The sequence below is a fragment of the Heptranchias perlo genome, chromosome 4 (genome assembly GCF_035084215.1).
Source record: "Heptranchias perlo isolate sHepPer1 chromosome 4, sHepPer1.hap1, whole genome shotgun sequence".
NCBI classification, from domain to species: Eukaryota; Metazoa; Chordata; class Chondrichthyes; order Hexanchiformes; family Hexanchidae; genus Heptranchias; species Heptranchias perlo.
The window spans coordinates 93,258,700-93,280,261 of record NC_090328.1 but is presented as its reverse complement, the minus strand read 5'-3'; the positions used below and the strand labels follow the sequence as shown (position 1 = coordinate 93,280,261).

At 41.3% G+C, this 21,562-nt stretch overlaps 1 protein-coding gene across 2 annotated transcripts in view; it reads left to right on the top strand.

Moving 5' to 3' along the window:
- The window catches only part of focad (focadhesin), a 212,373-nt gene that overhangs the window by 176,618 nt on the left and 14,193 nt on the right, over positions 1-21,562 (top strand). For both annotated transcript variants that reach the window (XM_067983305.1, XM_067983307.1), the window contains exons 36-42: positions 2,874-3,002; positions 4,259-4,374; positions 8,715-8,975; positions 12,537-12,626; positions 17,202-17,379; positions 19,174-19,271; positions 20,025-20,276. In XM_067983305.1, the coding sequence (XP_067839406.1) occupies positions 2,874-3,002; positions 4,259-4,374; positions 8,715-8,975; positions 12,537-12,626; positions 17,202-17,379; positions 19,174-19,271; positions 20,025-20,276 (1,124 nt within the window). The remainder of the gene's footprint in view (positions 1-2,873; positions 3,003-4,258; positions 4,375-8,714; positions 8,976-12,536; positions 12,627-17,201; positions 17,380-19,173; positions 19,272-20,024; positions 20,277-21,562) is intronic.

Sequence of the window (21,562 nt, the reverse complement as noted above, 5' to 3'; positions counted from 1 at the left end):
GTAACTATTCCTTTTACCCTTCTGGACCCAAGGGTGCTGACAGTCTTGGTCATTTAAATCTGAATAAACCATTGGCAATATCAAACAGAATGCAAAAAAACTGCAGATGCTAAAAACCTGAAACAAAAGCAGAAAATTCTGAAGACGCTCAGCATGTCGGGCAGCATCTGTGAAGAGAATAGATGAGTTAATGTTTCAGGTGTGAATGCTTTGTCAGAATTAACAATGGGACTTAGTGCTGCATAACTCATGAATACATGTAAGTCTGAACCCAAGCATTTGCAGACACTTTCTCAAATTCTGTTCCTAATTCAAGTCGATTCTAAATCAACTAAGCTATTCATTGTTTTTGATTAAAGCATATATTCATCAAGTAAACTGAATGCTGAACTATATTGTGAAAATAGTACAGTAGTAGTTAGCAGAGGTTATACTAACACTGTCCAATGCTCTGGTCAGGCTGTACCTTGAGTGCTGTGTCCAGTTTTGGTCACCAAGATGCAAGGCAAACATTCAAATCCTAGCAGCAGTTCAGAGGAGAACAATGTGACTGATCTCCTGCATCAGGGAATTGAGCTATGAGGGCAGATTAGCCTGTAAGGAAGGTGAGAGGGGAAACTTTATATTAAACTTTGATATTAAATGGAATAGAATAGCTAAATTTGAAGCATTACTTTAAGTTAAATTAACACAGTAGGACAAGGAAGCGCAGGTTTCAAACTGGTGAAGGATAAATCTAGAACAAATGTCAGGAAGAATTAATTTACACAAAGCATAATCACAAAGAGACATAAAGTTGTGGGCTCGAGCCTCACTTTAGGACTTGAAAACAAAATCAAAGCTGCAGTATTGACGGTGTGCTGCATTGTTGGAGGTGCTGAACTTCGGATGAGCTGTTAAACTGAGGCCCCGTTTGCCTGTTCTGGTAGTTCAGCTTGACATTGAAGATCCCAGGGCACTATTTGAGGAAGAGCAGGGAGTTGTCTTGGTGTCCTGGCCAATATTCCTCCCTTAAGTAGCACTACTGAAAATAGGTTAATTGGTCATTCACCTTGTTGTGATTTGTAGAATACCGCCGTGTGCAAAATGGCTACCGCATTTACCCACATGACAACAGTAACTGGTCTTCAGAGTAATTAATTGTATGTGAAGTGCTTTAGAATGATTCTGGGAGACATGATAAGACGATATATAAATACAAGACTGACTTTCTTAATTGACACTTAGAATAGACTTCCAGGAAGAGTAGTCTTAGTCAGGTGAAAGCCTTTGAGTTATTCAAGACCCTATTGAGTGGTGCAGTGGGGGTATTGCAGGTTTTCCTTTTTTGGATACACGATTTAAGATGGCCTCCCTTATTTGTATTCACCTTGATATTCTGACCTATAAGAGAAGCCTCTTAATTGGAACATCTTTGGGGTGAGAACTTGCTGTTGTGCAGTGCATTACCCACAAACCAATTTATTTTATCGCCCAAAGGAGAAAGAAAGCTCAAGGGAGTATTCCCTGTATAAGGTACTCCACATCTGTCTAATTTACTAAAATAAAGCCACAGGTATCTGCAAGATACGTCAGCTAATTCATTCTTTTTCAGTCCCTTGGAGATTCCCATTTCAGGTCTGCTCGCACCCACAGCTGCCCTTGTGATATGGGTTACTGGGCAGTTTGCCTGCTTCTCTGAACAGCTCCATTCACTCACACAGCTGGGATGCTGATTTTGAGATGAGTGTGTTATGAAAAGTTAGTACTGGCTGAAGATACAACAGGACCAAGTGTCACAGTCATCAAGCATGCCGTTTGAACAGCATCACATGTTGACACTGAGGACTGCACCAACATTCTCGATCCATAGCAACAGCTGCTGCCAGCACAAAATACAGACCCAAATGTTAAAAAAAAAACTGTCCAAAGTTAAACACTGCAGTACCCAGCCACAGGCATCTCCAGATCGGACTTCAACTAGCCCAAAGCACTGACTTTTGTGCAAGTCAGTGGATTGTTCCAGGACAGATACATCCTATACCCATAACCTGTGTATTGTAGTGCTTCTGGAGTAGCAAGTGCAGTTTTTTTTAGATTAATGAAAGTGCACCCTGAGGTTTTTCTTAAGTGATATATGAGCACTGTGTAAATCAGGTATTTCCAAGGGTCTGACAGTTGTTAACCCCTTTACTGGGAGAAACCTATACATAGGTTTCAACAAGACGCACTCAGTGGTTTTAACCTCTATGTAGAGAATATTAGGCATCTGGGACTGAATGAAAGCATTAAGTTAAATGAGGAGATCAGGTATTTAGATTTGGATATCTGGGAATGATTGTTAGGCTGCAATTTAATCAAAGAGGATCACTGATGCCATTAAATGTTTTATGAGAATTATCTGAACCGTAAGATTAACTCCCTGCCTTGATGATATGTCACATTTTTAAAATACTATCTAGGTTTAGTTTTAGGTAGGGGCTTTTACTCAGTTTTGGATCTGTTTTTGTTCTGCCAGCATCCATCATCCAGGGCACCTTATGTGCCTTTTGTCATTGATGTGTCACATTCACAGTATACGACTAAAGTGATTGTGAGATAATTTGCAGTTTATTACTAGGAAAGTGTATATACCACATGTTGAACTCCCGTCAAGTTTCTTATGCTATTTCTAAGTAACATCACCCGTAACACAATAGGATAGTGACTGGTTTACTCGGACTGAGGTTTTTGAAGATTTTACTTTGGAAATGTATGTTCTGACGGAAGGTGAAATTAAGTCATCGTCAGTCCACTACCACAAATTTAAACAGAAAACGATAGCAATCCACATTATTACGCCACGCCACCACCACACTGTTTTCTCACATCTTGTTATCTTCTTTCATTTTCAGGTCCTGAGTCAATTCCTCCCCAGCTAGTGAAGGTTTTGTTGGGGCCTATCGCTGGATGTGGGAGTAGTTATCAATATCCCCCTGTTAACTGGGCTTCCATACTCTCTCCACTTATGAGACTGAATTTTGGTAAGTTATAAAAGATGTAATGATTGATTGATTAAAAAACAATTCTTTGAAAAGCCCATTATTTCATAGCGGATTACTTTCTTCCTTTTTAAAAGAATATTCAATGATAAAGGACTACAATGGCCCTAACCTTAAGTTGTGGGGGAAAATACCCAATAATCTCATTTATATTTAAAACTCAGTATAAAGTGGTTGGTCTTTCCATCAGGGTCATGATCTTTGCTGGATTTCTAAACTTGGGTACAACAAACATGGTATTTCTTCATCTAGTCTTGGTTCTCAGCTTCTTTGAAAGCAGTGAGGAATGTGAGGGGGCAATGTTGGGGAGATTACAGGGAGTCGTCTTTGAAGTGAGAAATGTTACATTTCTGCAACAAACTTTGGAAATGCTGCAAAGATGGTGTCTCTGATTCGGAGGTCAGCCACCATGTGATGAATTTCACAAGTAATTTTAAACCAAAAAGAATTTTTGGTGGTGTATTTTTCCCACAAATACTCAATGGTAAGGTAATTGTCGTATCTTAAATTTGAATATTCCTTCAAAAGATTTTTAAAAAAACCTCAGCTTTTCAGAGTATCCAAGCCTCAACTGATCAACAATTCCATTACCAAATTTATGGGGCCTGTCCTGAAAGAAATCCTAAGTGATGAGAAGTCCAGCACTCCGGGTCAACTGAGGTTAGTTTCTGTGTCAGATGGGGTAGTCAGCCTGTCAGATTTGACACTGAACCCCTCTTGTCAGGTGAACTTCCTGTTGATTTGTGCCATGACCGTTTCTGCTGTTGCACTCCTTCATCATGGTGGATCTGGTGAAAGAGCAGACTGTCTCTTTTAATGAGTGTAGGAGTAAATTAAAATTAAACTTTTTTTATAGTTACAATAAGCAGTAGAATTACTATGACATTGATTTACAACATTCCTCCCCTCTCTAGTATCAAGTTTTGTCGTTTTAAATGCTACAGTTCTACAACACAACCTTTTGGGCTAAAGTTTATTTCCCGTGCTAGCTGCACTACAAAGTTGTCAAAAATGCAGGAATCATTGGTGAGAAATCACAGTCCCTCATGATGCTGTGGGCCTCATCTTAAATTAGCTGAGGAAACAAGTTTAGAAATTGAGATTTGCCAATACCCTGTTCAGCTACACATTTCACCAACTTTGTAGTCAATCTTCAAATTTTAAAGCAAACAGTGCCACACTGTGTTCAAGCTATAGTACACCAGCTTTAACACAGTGTTTTTCATTCCTTTCTGTAGGTGAAGACATTCAGCAGCACTGCATTGAAGTAGCAGTTACCCAGGCTCAGACGTCCCAAAGTGCCGCAATGTTTTTAGGAATGTGGGTGACACCACCATTAGTGCACAGCCTTAACGTATGTGTTGATTTTTAGTGTCTCTCTCCATCTCCTCCCTCTCTCTCGTCAGATCACTTTTTGATGTTGTCAACAACTTCCCATAACCATCTTTTTCCATTGTGTTGTTGGTCGGAATGATGCATGTAAGCTCTCCCCTGCTGCTACAAACTACGTGACCAAAATATGACATTCTTCCCATCAACTGCTGAAAAATTGAATCATTAATGGGTCTACCTTCAGAAACCAATGGTACCAACACATTTCAAATGTCCTGAACCCTTTCTCATCACTAGCCTTCAGTGTCCAGCTTTCTGCATTGATAGGGTAAAAGTAGAGAAGATGTGCGGTAAATTGGGCTGCGTAGCGCCCATTGTGTGCGCGCTATGTGAACTCCTAAGGTCCCAAAATGGCGTCCGGAATGCGCATGCACACTTCTAGTGTGACATGTGCCGGGCGCCATATTGGTAAAGGTGTTCGTGCACGCGCAGATAATGAACGCCGGCACCATGTAAAGTAGGGAGAATATGCGGTAGATCAATGCACTTCGCTGATTTAAAGGGGCAGGTGCGATTTTGGAACTCAACGCTCCAGCCACTGCACTGTCTTAACCTCGCACAGCTGAACAGGCCTTAAACAGTATGAAGGACCCCCACCAACGCTATTTAAAGGGATCATGAAGGATTTACAGGTTAGTTGCTGGATTATTGCTTCTGGCTGCTGATGCATTTGTACCTGTTTTTGAGGTCTCCTATACTTGAATACTAGGACTAGGGGACATAGCCTAAAAACTAGAGCCAGGACTTTCAGATAAATCAACAGGCAGCATGAATATTATGTGCTGCCTACATCGCAACGACCAGGCGCAGGTTAATCACTCATCATGACCCCTGCGCCTGGTTTCCACTTATGGGGAGTCCAAAACTAGGGGTCATAAATATAAGATAGTCACTAATAAATCCAATAAGGAATTCAGGAGAAACTTCTTTACCCAGAGAGTGGTTTGAATGTGGAATTTGCTACCACATGGAGCAGTTATGGCGAATAGCATGGATGCATTTAAGGGGAAGCTAGGTAGATACATGAGGGAGAAAGAAATAGAAGGATTTGCTGATAGGGTTAGATAAAGTGTGAAGCATTGACCAGTTGGACCGAATGGTCTGTTTCTGTTCTGTAAGTTCTATGTAATGTAATATTGGAGTGAGCTCCTTATTCGTGATTTTTAAAGAAAAACTTTAGCTTTGTTTCCAATTTTATATCTGTTGTTCCAGATTACACTTTAACCTGTGAAAACTATCTATGCTGTCCCAATTGATCTTTGAATTTCTATCGAGCACTCAAAGGTCTTCATGGACCCAAGATCCTTGGAAGCTCTCAACAAAACATTAATAAGACCTCAGTTAGAATATTGTGTGCAGTATTGGAGTCCACACTATGGGAAGGATATTGAGGCTTTATAGAGGGCATAGTGCAGAATCACTAGAATGCTGCCTGGTACGAGCTTGAAAAATTGGGGCTTTTTTTCATTAGAACAAGACAGATTATAGGGCGATAAAAGTATTTAAAGTTATGAAAGGATGGGACAGGGTAGATAGAAGCAGACTTTTTCCAATAGTGAAGAGGTCAAGAATGAAAGGCCATAGATACAAGATTAAATGTAAGAGAGTTAGAACAGAGCAGGAGAAACTTCTTTACACAGAGAGTTGTGAGACTGTGGAATTCACTTCCAGGATTAATGGTTGAGGCAGAAACTATGACAACATTCAAGATTAGATTGGGTAGGTGAATGAAGGAAAAGGGGTTGAAGGGATATGGGAACAGGGTGGGTACATATGATTAGGACTATTTGCTCATGAGGAGGATAAACACCAACATGGGCTGTTTCTGTGTGTAACCATGATATATTTCTAAAACTAAGCTTTTCACCATTTACCAGAATGCTTATAATACTGTGATTACTATAGAATATATAAATAACATTCTCCTCACTGAATGTTCTTTGTATTTTCTGAGCTGCGAAAACATGAAATAGAATTTTCCTTTAATTTTGTCCCTCTGAAATCATCTGTTCTTCGTACCAGTTACAGATTCTTATTTGCCTGCATGTCTGTGTGGTCTACCGACCATGACTCAATGTGATTTCAGGGCTTGCATGTATGCCCCTGGGTTACCCTCTCCTCCTGTGCAAAATAACCAAAAAAATAACTCAAATGAGCCCCAACTCTCTCAAGTTTTGTACATGATCTATACAGGAATAAATATAAAATGGAGTAGATTATTTCTCAAGAAAATACCCTTTTTCTGTCAGCTAATGGCTTTACATCCTTGGTTTGTCCCTAAATGCACAACATCTTTCCGTTGTGACGCAGAGCCAAGGAAACTTGTCAACTATAATAGTGGTGGTTACCAGCAACAAACTCTGATAACTCTCCCAACAATGCTGCAACCATCGCGTCTTAACTATGTAAACCATTCCAGGTTTTCTTTCATGGCATGTGAGATTATCTGAACCTCTGCAGTATGTTAATATATTGTTTGTTCCAATTAGTCTTTTAAAATATGTCTATAGTCTATATTTCTAACATCTATTGATAATATAAAAATGGTATGTTAAGCATGCTATTCCTGTCTATCATAGTTCAAGTGTCACACTCACATTTCTGTGTCATACTTCAAAGAAAGTATAAAGAAATTTATATTCTGAAATATTTTATGAAGGGTTTTGATAGAGTAAGTAAGGAGGAACTGTTTCCACTGGCAGGAGGGTCGGTAACCAGAGGACACAGATTTAATTGGCGAGAAAAACTGAGGGGAGATGAGGAGAAATTTTTTTGCTCAGCGAATTGTTCTGATCTGGAATGCACTGCCTGAAAGGGTGGTGGAAGCAGATTCAATAATAACTTTCAAAAGGGAATTGGATATATACTTGAGAAGGAAAAATTTACAGGGCTACGGGGAAAGAGCAGGTGAGTGGGACTAATTGGATAGCTCTTTCAAAGAGCCGGCATAGGCACAATGGGCTGAATGGCCTCCTCCTGTGCAGTAAGATTCCATGATTCTAAGAAACAGAGGAACGCTCCAGGAATACCAGAGCCAGGATTTCTGCAGCTTCTTAATTGAAATCTGTATGGACTCACCCAGTATTTAATTAACAGTATCACTCTTTTAATGAACCGCTGTATAAACCCCTCCAGTGTTTTCTTAACAGCAATTAAACTTTGTAGCCTTAAAGGGACTCGGACCTAAACTTTATTAGGAGATTAATTGTTAGCATAATAAAAACAGTACAGTAGATTTTCCTCCGGTGCAGACTTTAGGCAAGTGGCCAGCGGAGGAGGCCTAGTCCATTTTGAAGGCTGGATCTCATTCGCATTCGTCCGGCGGGTTGCGAGCAGAAAACGATCGCCCCGAGGCAACCCGGGGTGGAGTAAGGTTGATCTATGGGAGTGGGATCCGATCTCGGGGCGGGGAAGGGGACCCGGAAGGGCAGCCGACTGGGCTGGCTTTGCAGATCCCGGAGGAGCCCTCTTGCTCCTCCAAGCTCCACAAAATACAGTAAAACCTACCTTTGGGCTCCTCTTCAGCTGGACCGCCAGCTGATACTGGGTGCAGCATGTGTGGCGCACGTTCAGCCCAGTATTGCCCTAAAATAGCAAACGGGATCCTTTGTACATCACAGGAACTCAATTTACATATTAAAAGGGACCTACCGCCTGACCCACACGGATACTGCAGCCGCCCAAAAGTAGACCCGGGGAAGATTCCGGTGACAACAGCAATGGCGGGAACAGGACAGCAAGTCATTCTCCACCATTTTCGGGGTACAATTGCGTATTTTCGCTGGCCGGAAGGCCTCGATATCTCCCTACAGTATGTCCAGCACACATTGTTTGTCTGTTATACTTGTCTGTCACAGCCAAATTTCTGCATCATACTTTTATATAAAAAAAAACAAAGGTAATGATTTGGAATGTATGGAGAAACTCTTCAGGAATAGAAAATACTGGGCCACAATGTCTGCTTGCATCTTAGTTAACTTTACCAATTACACTTTTAAAAAGACAAAGTCAAACGGCAGCCTGGATGGTAAGTGAACTCATTAAGAACCCAATCATTGTTTGCTTCAGAGCAACTAGGTTTAAAGGCGCATAGCTTCACCATAGCAGCAGAATAATACATTCTGTATTACAAGGTATAACACTACTATCCTTATAAAGCAATCAATCATTCGACTTACAGTGAGCAATGAAGACCTACAAGGTATACAATAAATGTAAAACTCAAAGTGAGCTCCTTCACTGTGCCAGTAACGACTTCATTTATATTCAGTTTTATATTCTGTACTTCTGTTTTGCCTGCAGCTGGAGACGAGAAAATATCTCTTTACATCTCTTGCTTCCTGGATGAAACATGTGCCGGAGGATAAACTTCAGATATTTGTTGAAGTCCTTGCAATCCAGTACTTTAGGTCAGGGAACAGGCAGAAAAGCCCAGAACTCTGTAATTCTGTTCTACAAGGTCTTAATGAAGCGATGAAGGTTCCCACTCCAGTGCAGCACAGCTGGGGCATATTGTGCAAAAGTGTTGAGAAGATTTTTGAGATGCTACCCAATGAAATTCAGGTACAGCTTTTCTGCAACAGCAGTGAATTTCATTTACACAGTGCGCCTCACATAAAGAACATCTCAAAGTGCCTAACAAGGTGACGAGAAGGACACCAATCAGGAGCAGGGGAGAGATTTGGGGCATGGGGAGAGAAGACTGAAGGCACAATCAGATGGGTTTTTTGAAGGCAGAGAGGAAGGTATCTAGACAACGTAGTTTAGGGAGAGAATTCCAGAGGGCAGTCAATGTAATGACTGAGTGATCATCTTTCAGTGATGGAACAGATGGCGTGGGCAACCAGCAGCAATCTGCAGTCGGAGGAGCAGAGATTAAGATCAAGGATATGTGACCAGAGAAGACGGCTCAATTTAGGTGGTGGAACTTAGAAAGAGGAATAGGCCATTCGGCCCCTCAAGCCTGTTCCGCCATTCACTGAGATCATGGCTGCTCTGTATCCTAACTCCATCCACCCTCCTTGGCTCCATATCAGTTAATACCCTTAGCTAGCAAAAATCTATCGATCTCCGATTTAAAGGTATTAATTGAGCTAGCATCTAATGCTTTTTGTGGGAGAATGTTCCTCAATTCTACCACCCTTTGCGTAAAGAAGTGTTTTCTAACTTCTCTCCTGGATAGCCTGCCTCCGATTTTAAAGTTATGTCTCCTTGTCCTGGACTCCCTGACCATCTGCAAAGGTTTCTCTCTATCTACCCTATCAATTCCTTTCAAAGTCCTAAAAACATTTTTAACTGAAGTCTGGAGGCAGGATGACCATTGAGGAAACAATTAGAGAAATCAATTCTCAAAGTGGATTAGGATTTTAGCAGCAGTGATTGGAGGTGGCATATAAGTGAGCAATATTTTGGAGGGGCAAAAATGTGGTCTTGGCAACGGACTGATTGTGGGATAAAAATCTCAAATTAGGATCGGAATAAATGCCACGGTCATGCACCACCAGATTTAGCTTGACAGGACAGCCAGGAAACACGCGGATACCAGTGGGAGCCAAAATGGATGTTGCTGCTGATGTCCTGAATTTTGACTTATTCAGGATTTCATGTCGGCCAGGCAGTTGGAAAGTATAGCAACAGCCCTGGAGTTCACGCTGGCGAAGAGGTAGAGTTTTGTAGTAACTAATGATGTCACCAAGCTGCAGCGTGTAAGCGATCAATAAGAGATCAAAGATCGAGCCTGAACACACCGAAGGTGACAGTTTGGGCATGAAAAGAGAAATATTTGTGCCAACTGTGAGTGGAACTAAAAGAGGGTGGTACCATAGAGATGGATCCCAAAAGAGAGGTAGTGAAGAAGAATGGAGTGATCAGTATTGAAGGCAGAAGAGAGGCTGAGGGGGACTGTGAGTCACAGTCACACAGAACGATGGTAACATTGATCAGGACAACTTGGGTCCTGTGGATGAGGAAGAAACCAGATTTGAAGGACACGAACAGGGAATGGTGAGGGAGCTGACTACGTACTTGAGAAATAATGTGTCCAAGGATTTTGGAAAGGGTAGGTTTGAGATTCAGCAGTAATGAATAGAAATAGAGGAATTGGCTTTTTAAGAAAGGCAGTGATGACAGCAGTTTTGAAAGGGGTGGATATGGCCAAGAAGTGGAAATTAGTCAGTCAGGAACAGGCTTGGAAGGTATTGAGGGAGCCTGTAGTGGGTTTCATGGAGGATATGAATTTGATGAGGACCAGGGAAGATAAATGGTAGAGAGGCTGCAGTTTGCAATGGAGGGGGGGTGGGCAGGCGGGTTAAGATAACAATGAGGGCCAAGTTGGGAGGAGAAGTTTGTCTGTATCTCTTCGCTCATAGCCTCAGAGATTGGAGCTACCGATCATTCTGTTCCATAATAGTGTGTTTTATTTTATTGATGAGAAATTTAGGTGACGGGCCAAGTTACCTAGAACAGGGAAGAACCAAGATTTAGAAGTGTAGGAGAGAAGACGGGATAGGTAAAGAAGTATTAGTTTGGTGATGCCAAGCTTGCATTTTTAAAAGTTGTGGTTTGTAGAAGGAAGGGAAGACGAGGGGAAGTAAAAAAACAAATTCCATGTTTTTAAGTTCCTGTGGATGAATGTGGAATTTGAATGTTCTGGGACAGTCTGGCTTATTTTCATTGAATGGGGCAAACTCATATCAGCTTGTATAAGTACGACAATGGATGGTGTGTTTGAAAATATTTCATATTTTCATTGTTCTTTTGCTCTATTTTTCTTTTTTAATTGCTTCGTGGAAATCTATCGATGGCTTATACCTACCAAGCCTGTTCCTGACTGACTAATTTCCACTTCTTGGCCATATCCACCCCTTTCAAAACTGCTGTCATCACTGCCTTTCTTAAAAAGCCAATTCCTCTATTTCTATTAATTACTGCTGAATCTCAAACCTATCCCTTAGAGTTACAAACATTAAAACTGGAAAGTCTTGAACCTGCTAGAAACTCTTTAATGGATATTAGAAACATAAAGGGACAGTCTTATCAGTCCTCTCCTGCCTTTAAAAATTAACCAAGAAAAAAGAGCTCTGACCAACTATTAAAATCCATTTTTTTAATTGGAGGGTTGCCTTTCTGTAGAATTTTTTCTATTTTCTTTTCAGTTTTCTGCACATCAGGCCCTATTCCTTAGATTTTGCGGGGAGGTTGGGCTCATCAAATCCCACTACGTAACTAATAGGACGCGTGCTATAACCTGATTCAACATTCCTTGTATTTTTTTTTCTTTCCTTCCTATGGAAGAGTATTTTGAGCATTGGTTGGCTCCTTCCTCAAATGATATGGACGAGATCGGACATTTGGAATATGGCCAAACTCAGAAGCATACCGTTATTTAATAATTCATTTAATTGATTTATTTAATGATGATGTAACCACCAAAACCGCATTGTTCCCCATAAATTGCCTAGGTTTTTGTTAAATTGTAAACACAATTCCACATATTATACAAATCCATCACACTGTAGTGAAGCCCATTGAACCATCTTTTTCATATTATAGAATTTACTTCTTTTCCCAATTTTCCACCTTCCTCTTCTGAAGATGTTACTGTTTTGCTGGGTTATGGTCCTTGCCCAGATGTGCTAAGGCCAATTACAGCACTCCTACTAACAACCTGGTTGAGATCAGTTAATTCAGCACCAGCCAACAATCAAACCAGGCACCTTCTGGTGTTCAGAGCTCAGTTACACGCTGAGCCATCAGGGTCTTCTATATATTTTTAAATGTCATTAAACTGATGACTCCATGGGACAATTGGCTTGGAGGTACTGAGATACTGAATTTGCATTTACAGTGTCACAGAAGCTGTCCGGGTAACAACTGTATCATTACCACTATTAATTTAGCTGCTTCACACTATGAGTTCAGTCTCTCCTCCAAGCCAGTTCCCCTCATATCATCAGTACTCACCTTTTATATAAGGTTGGATGTATTTTTTTATAGATAGAAAAGCAAAAGTGTATTAACGTTAATTATAACTTTAACTGACATTTAAGAAGAAATATTACTGCAGCTGAGACTCTTAATGAATTATCAGTTAATCACATTCATGTAACCTCATCTCCTTTTCAGGTCAATGAGCTGGGCTTTTATGTTGGAGTTTCCAAGTGTCTTTCTGAACTAGGTGATACTGAGATAGACAGAGTAACCCAGACCACCAAGGTAATGCTCATTTTAGAATACACACAAGACATAAACAAAGAGCCAAAGTACAACTTGACCTTCTTTATACATTATTCTATTTTACTAGGTCTGAATTATTGGTTAGTTATGGAAGAATGCCCAAGTGTAGTACTTTTTAAAGTATCTCAGTGCTCCATTCCAACTCATAATTTGGAGGTTATCTGATACTGAACTGTGTCTTATGTTTCTTGACTGCTTTCTTTTGTTAATATCCTATTTTAACATGAAGTCAATAGGGCACTACCTGTAGCCTAACCCTCATTATAGAATGGAAAATACCACAAATTTTCAATTTTAATGTGTGAGGACTGTTTTATATAATGGGAATAAAGTATTAGGGACCTGTTGATGGAATGGTCATGAAGAATGTTCTGACTAGCTGAGAACTCTTAAAATTGATGGTAAGTACACCGTCTCAGCAATTATACTTTTGGCATAACAGCAGAAATGCTGGAAATGCACAGCTGTTGTCAGCAAGTTAATGCTTTGGGTTAAGACTGCTGAAGGGTCTCAAAGCAATAAAGTAGGTTTTCTCTTTTCAAATACCTATAGAACTGCTATGTATTTCCAGCTATGTATTTGTTTTTAATTCTGATTTCCAGCATTTGAGAATTTTTTTAAAATTTATTTCAGAAAAGGGAATGCATACATATATCTTGAGACTGTACAGTTTGTCTCACAGTACATACTGGAGAATTCATTGGGAAATTTAGGTTCTTTTTATCTGTACTTTATAATAATAATTTCCAAGCCATTTTGAAAGAACTGGAAAAATAATGGAGTGCATTTTAAAAGAAAAACTTAACGAGCATAATATCCACAATGAACCAAAAAAACCCAATTAACTACAATTATTGCTGCTGCTACATTTGTTCACCATAACTTATTGCAATTTTACAAACTGCCTAATGCCATCTCTGTCCTTCCAATCACTGACACATTTTTCTAACCTGTAATTCGAGGTGCCACAACCTTGACCATGAGTTTGGACAGACGGGAATAAGTAACTACAGAACAAAATGGGTGATGTGGAGAAGGACAAGAAGATCTTTGTTCAGAAGTGTGCATGTCACACTATTGAAAATGGAGGCAAACACAAGACTGGGCCAAATCTGGCAGGCTCATTTGGACACAAGACTTGCCAGCCTGAAGGATTTTCTTACACAGGAGCAAACAAAAACAGTGGAACTTCCATACTGATGAATGTTTTGCACCTGACTTCAATCTCACACACCTCAGATCTTCAGTGCTGCTTATGCCCCTCAGCACTCTAGGTCACTTATCTCAGTAGCTCCCTTCCATATACTTTAGATTCCCACAGTGCAGCCCACAGAGTTTACTTATTTCTATCTTCATGCCCACTGTCTGAAGCAAGATTTTACTGTCTCATCTAGCAAACTTACTTGCATGTCACTATTGGCTGAAACTTTTCAATCTTCACCATCCTAATCACTCTGGCTCCTGCCTACCAGAGTAATCTTTTTAACCCGCTTGCCTACCTTCACATACATGATAGGAATCAAACAAATCTCTTCCACCAACTTCCACTGGGTCTCGGGAGGTGGGAGGAAAGCAAAGTTTACAGGCAATAATAACACCCAACCAAACAGGTATTCCATTTTTGAAACAATAAATGAGAGTGTGTTGTTTTCAGTAACGTCCACTGATGCAAATCGGGTTCACGCTCAAGGCAGTTACTACTGTAATAAAATGCACAACCTTATCACTTGCTACTGGCTGCATTAAGGATATAGAGGAGCAAATTTGCTGGGAAATTACAGAGAGGTGCAAAAGCTATAGAGTAGTGATAACTGGGGACTTCAGCTATCCTAATATAGACTGGGATAACAATAATAACATAAGGGGCACACAGGGGGAGGAATTTTTGAAATGTGTTCAGGATAACTTTCTTAACCAGTACATTCACCCAACAAGGAAGGAGGCATTGCTGGACTTGGTTCTAGGGAATGAGGTGGACCAAGTGGAGCAAGTGTCAGTGGGGGAGCATTTAGGGAGCTGTGATCATAGTATCATAAGGATGAGAATAGCTATGGAAAACGACCACTCTAAAGTAAAAATACTCAATTGGAGGAGGGCCATATTCAATGGGATGAGAACAGATATGGCCCTGGTAAATTGGAATCAAAGATTGGCAGGCAAAACTGTAATTGAACAGTGGGCGGCCTTTAAGGAGGAGATGGTTCGGATACGGTCTAGGCACATTCCCACGAGGGAGAAAGGTAGGGCAACTAAAGCCAGAGCTTCTTGGATGACAAAAGAGATAGTAAGATGAAATGAAAAAAAGGGGCGTATGACAGATGTTACGTTGATAACACAAGTGAGATCAAGGCAGAATATAGAAAGTTCAGAGGGGAAGTGAAAAAGGAAATAAGAGGGGCAAAGAGAGAATATGAGAATAGACTGGCGGCCAACATAAAAGGGAATCCAAAAGTCTTCGACAGGCATGTAAACAGTAAACAGGTAGTAAGAGGAGGGGTAGGGCTGATTAGGGACCATAAAGGAGATCTACTCATGGAGGCAGAGGGGATTGCCAAGGTACTAAATGAGTACTTTGCATCTGTCTTTACCAAGGAAGAAGATATAGCCACAGTCTCATTAAAGGAAGATATAGTTGAGATACTGGATGGGCTAAAAATTGATAAAGAAGAGGTATTTGAAAGGCTGGCTGTACTTAAAGTAGATAAGTCACCCGGTCTGGATGGGGTGCATCCTGGGTTGCTGAGGGAAGTAAGGGTGGAAATTGCAGAGGTACTGGCCATAATCTTCCAAACATCCATGCATATGGGGGTGGTGCCAGAGGACTGGACAATTGCAGATATTACACCCTTGTTCAAAAAAGGGTGTAAGGATAAACCCAGCAACTAGAGGCCAGTCAGTTTAACCTCGGTGGTGGGGAAACTTTTAGAAATGATAATCCGAGACAGAATTAACAGTCACTTGGACAAGTGTGGCTTGATTAGGGAAAGCCAGCACAGATTTGTTAAAGGCAAATAGTGTTTGACCAACCTGATAGAGTTTTTTGATGAGCTAACAGAGAGGGTAGATGAGAGCAATACAGTTGATGTGGTGTATATGAACTTTGAAAAGGTGTTTGATAAAGTGCCGCACGGTATGCTTATTATCAAGATTGCGGCCCAAGAGATAAAGGGGGCAGTAGCAACATGGATACAGAATTGGCTAAGGGACAGGAAACGGAGAGTAGTGGTGAACAGTTGTTTTTTGGACTGGAGGGAGGTGTACAGGGGTCGGTACTAGGACCACTGCTTTTCTTGATATATATTAATGACTTGGGTGTACAGGGCACAATTTCAAAATTTGCAGATGACACAAAACTTGGAAGGGTAGTAAACAGTGAGAAGGATAGCGGTAGACTTCGAGGATGTAGACAGGTTGGTGGCCTGGGCGGACACATGGCAGATGAAATTTAACGCAGAAAAATGCGAAGTGATACATTTCGGTAGGAAGAATGAGGAGAGGCAGTATAAACTAGAGGGCACAACTCTAAATGAGGTACAGGAACAGAGAGCTCTGGGGGTTTATGTGCACAAATCGTTGAAGGTGGCAGGGCAGGTTGAGAAAGCAGTTAAAAAAGCATATGGGATCCTGGGCTTTATAAATAGAGGCATAGAGTACAAAAGTATGGAAGTCATGATGAACTTTTATAAAACACTGGTTCGGCCACAACTACGTCCAGTTCTGGGCACCGCACTTTAGGAAGGATGTGAAGGCTTTAGAGAGGGTGCATAAGAGATTTCCTAGAATGATTCCAGGGATGAGTTACATGGATAGACTGGAGAAGCTGGGGTTGTTCTCCTTGGAACAGAGACGGTTATGAGGAGATTTGATAGAGATATTCAAAATCATGAAGGGTCCAGACAGAGTAGACAGAGAGAAACTGTTCCCAATGGGGTAAGGGTCAAGAACCAGAGGACATAGATTTAAGGTGATTGGCAAAAGAACCAAATGTGACATGAGGAAAAACTTTTTTACACAGCAAGTGGTTATGATCTGGAATGCACTGCCCGAGGGGGTGGTGGAGGCAGATTCAATCATGGCCTTCAAAAGGGAACAGGATAAGTACTTGAAAGGAAAAAATTTGCAGGGCTACGGAGAAAGGGCGGGAGAGTGGGACTCGTTGGATCGCTCATGCATAGAGCCGGCGCAGACTCGATGGGCTGAATGGCCTCCTTCCGTGCTGTAACCTTTCTATGTTTCTATGATTTGGAATCTGCCTTCTCCTTTTGTAGACCAGGCTGCCTGGTTATGTTGGAGTGTTTATAATCAGACTTTGTGAAATTGATAAAATTATTCACTTGATTGCATGCAGTCAAATAAGTTAGGGTAGTCAAAATTCATGGGGTTGTAATATTTTTGTAGCACAAAATTTCTTCATAGATCACAATTTTTGTGTGTGATTAAGTAAATATGAAACCATCAAATAAGTGTGGGATATGTGCTAATTGCTTAGTGATTTAAAATATAGTTTAATTTACTCTTGTTTAACTGAGTAACTCTGGCTGAAATTTGTTGCAGAGAACAATTGTAAAGGCCACCTTTGTCAGAGCATACCTGGTTTCCCAGGGCCGAGTTCCATTGCTGTGCTTTAATGACATTATCGCGACTGCAGTTGGCAACTGTCAGACGGAGACGGTCAACTGGATTCTGTTGCAGAGCTTTTATCAGTCTCGACTTGTCAGCCACCAGAACACAGGTAAGCTGGGGCAATGGACTACTGGAGGCTCGAGGACATAGCTGGTAAAAAATAATTTTACTGTTTACAACGCTGTTTCAGACTATATGGGTATCTGGTCGATGATGCATGGCTTTAATGGAAATGTTATTCTGTAAGATCAATGTTTAAAACATTGCCTAATCTTCTTGAGGTCACTTCTGAAACATCTGTAACCAATGAGAGTCTCACTGCCTCACATATTCCATAGAAATGTTTTAAATTCCATTGCCCTTTTTAAGGCAATGAAACATCTATGACATCTCAACTCCTCGCACCATACAGAGATTTTGTTTTAAATGCATTGGGACGTTAACTATCTACATTCCTGATTGCCTGCAAGAATGTTCTTGCAAGTCAGGGCTCTGTCAGGTAGTTTGTTACTGTCAGTACTGGGTTACTGTAGAGTATGTTTCAATTCACTGCATTTCTCTCTATAAAATTAAATTTTGGGTCTGGCATGCATCTGTAGGGCATCAAAGGAACCAAATGTCCGTAGAGAAAACAAAGTTTTGTATAAGCCAGCTAAAATGCAATTGATTCTGTTTTTAATTGTTTTTCTTGGTCCAGTATATGATAAATGGACCAAGGACCAGAGTACCTAATTTTTTTAATGGAAAAAAATATATGTGCTGGGAACTTGATCAGATAATATAAAGACAATCAGAAGCTAAAAACACTGGGGACGAAAATCCGCAGGGTAGTGATTCCAGTAATTACACCGGGATAATACCCACCAGGAAACGCCACCGCCATCAACCCTGGTGGACATTCTGGGCTGGGGAGGTTCCCTGATTACCATTCTAGTGGCAGGCGCCTGCACCTTCAGGGGTGCATCTGGGGTGCCTGCTTTGCTGGAGACTGGAAAATCTGCTTGAAGACTGTTGAGCCAGCTGGGGGTGTGCGATACTGCTTCCCCTACAACCCCCTGAAAGATTGGAGCTGCCCCAATGGCCTCCTTTACGATAGGCCGCTTAAAACTTGTTGTGCAAAAAAAAAAGGGGCCCCCCCCTTTTTGGGGTCTAGACCACATCCCTGGCCTGATGGGCCACACATATGGCACTCAGTGACCTGGGTTCACCTGGTCGGTTGGCTGTCAATACTGCGCCAGATCTCTGGGATGCCGGGGATGTAGAAACTCCCAACGTAAGAATGCCTCGACCCTGCCACCGTGGCCTTGTTTGGGGCAAGTAGAGTGTCCACCCTCGCAGGGCCAGAAGGAAGCTCCAGGGTAAGGTTGGGACCCCAGGGTATCCCACCCTAATTTGTGGCCCTTCTGTCTCACTCCCACCAGAGATACCACAGGTTGTGGATTTTAGTCCCCATTACATCAGACTCTCGATGATTAGCTAATTTCTATTATCCACCAGAGGGCAGTCGTGTCAATTATGGTGGATAATTATTATTTGAAGTTCTACTGTCACAGATGCTGGGTAGCACAGTATATTCTTGCAATGTACTGCACCATGACATGTGGCCAGAGCTTAACTCGTGATTCCTCACCAAATTCTCAATCTTCCCAACCCATGCCCAAGGCAGATCACCTTGGGCTTCACTCATACACCTTTTAGTTGGCTACAGAGTGGCACACTCAGTCACAGGAGCAGGTCACCTGCTCACCATATTGTTTGGACAATGGTACATGAGGAAGGAAGCGGGTGCAGTCTTGCTGATCACATCTCAGTGATCAATAAGTCGTCATGATCATGAAGCAAAGTGAGCAGTGTAATGAAAATGCTACTTGGATTAACAAAAATGATTCTGCTTCTTGCTCAGGTGTAATAAAACGGATGGAATGGCTGTTGGAGCTCATGGGACATATCCGAAATGTTGCTTATGGGTCAGCTCCCATGCAGAATGGAGATCCCAAAGAGGTATCTTTGTTGTGAGGTTTGCTTTTTACGTTTGAAATGCCTTCTGTTCAAAGGAAATTCTGTGGGACTTTGATGGAAATGTCCAAAATTTTCATTGCTTATGAATCTTGATGTTAACTGAAGGGCATTGAAGTGACTAAATACAATTTACAGAAGTAAATTTGTGCTGGAGTGAGTCCATTATGGACCTGCCAGGGAGAACACATTGTAGTTGTACAAGTAAAAAGGCTTATCCCTCCAGCTCAGCTGTTTGACTGCAGCACAGAAGCGCAGCCACTTGTCAGTCTCACCAGATACGATGTAAACTAATAAAATGTGCAATGCATATTCTGTCAGAAAGTTGCAAATAAAAGTCTAGAATGTGCTAATATACAATTAATGTCGAACAGAGCTCAATTTTAAACACCATTTTGTTAACCCTATCAAAAGGTACTATAAAATCAAACTCCTAAAAGGTACAGCAGATTGATTTTGTATTTTAGTTTTTAATGCCATGTGTTCGTGTAGTGAAAATGTATCTGTTGGTGGAATGAAAGACAAACTGCAAATTTGTATTTGCTGAAATTTAGCAATACCTGGGGGAAAAAAACATACCAGGCGTAATTCAAAAAGTAACTACTGAAAATCCTGTTAAGAAAGGGTTGTATTTTTAAAATGTTTGAACAGTCTGACAATGACAGGAACAATCCTTTCTAGCCTCCGGTGTTAGCCCGTGATGTAGATTCACAAGGCTTCTGTTGTATTGTTTTTAAGGCTGCGAACTTCCTGCTGAACACATTTGCTGCCGCTGTTGCTGCATGGAGTGATCACACCACACCGCTGATGCTTGGCGTTAGGGCCAGCTGGTTGCCACGGATTGAAGAGAAAAGTTTCACCAACTACATGCACTCTCCTTTTGGCGGAAGTTCAGTGGATTACTTGTCTGTACATCAATGTCTTCAATTTCTACCACAAAGCATTCTCTTATTACTGGCTAAGGAGCCTTGGAAAGACCAAACACAAAAGGTGAGCTAGTGCTCAGACTACATATTCTGGAATACTCTATGCAGTAGGTTGGCATAGACCAAAAATAGTGGCTCAGAATTCGACTTACATATAATAGTTGTCTGGGCAACTAGGGATGGGCAATAAATGCTGGCCTTGCTAGTGACGCTCCTATTCCAAGAATGAATTTTAAAAAAAAACAGAAATGGCTGACTAAAGTCAAATCAAATCCAACAGACATATGATGTTTTGAGGTGTGATGCCTCTGGGGCTCCACTTTCAGGTATGATGCCTTTGAAAGGTTTGATGCAATGGACGTGCACTGGATGTAAGACTTTTAATTAGATAGATAATACGATGCAGTAGTTCACACTGAAGAATTCCAAGTTGTTTCTCAGTTTGAGCATTGCAAGGTGTTACACTCCTGTCAACACCACTGGGGATCAGTTTCTAACCATATCATAAAGGGTGAGGTTTATTCCTTATTTTTTTTTAAAAACTAACAACTTCTTCCCCAATTTGAATATTCATCACGCATTCAATTCTATGTATTACCTTTTTTTAAAAGAAAGTCCAGGATCCAGAGAAATATGGTGAAGGTGATATTCCAGGTTGCAGATGTGTAGAAATACTGTGGATGGGGTGGAGGTCACATGGCTTCGTAATGTTGGGAGGATGTTGGTGGGGAGAGGAGCAGAAAAGTATGGGAATATTGTGGAGGGTATTTTTAGGTCTGGAAATAGTGTGAGGGGATTCCGGGGTCTGAGCGTGGCATGTTGGGAGTCTGCAGGCGGTGTTAAAGGAGAGTTGTGGTGTGGCAGTGATGGGAAAGTAATGTTGGGATGTGCAAGTATTGGGGAGTGTGGTTGTTGGGTTTGGGAGTTCTGGGAGAGGGATGCTGAGGAGTAGGAACATTGAGGTGGGGGGTGGGGTTTGTGGAAAATGGCAGCATTGAGAGTAATGTCTCAGGTGTGTGAGAGCAATGAGAGGGAGGATGTTAGGGTTTGGGGGCAATAGAACTTTGGGAAAATGGGTGAATGGATTTGGGATTACTCAAACGGGGTGCTGCAGTTTGTGACCATTGGTGAGCGGGTCACTGGATGTCGCAGCAGGGGATTGGTTGCGTGGTACAGAATTACTGGGGAATCGGCTGTGAAAGTCTGGGATAACTTTGGAGAGAGGCTTTGTGATCTGATAGGTTGAGGGAGATAGGATGTGGAACTATTGTGGGAGGGCCTGGGATGTAATAGTGTTTACTGTGGGGCTGGTGATATTTTGTGGGACAGTGAGGGAGAATGAATGCTATA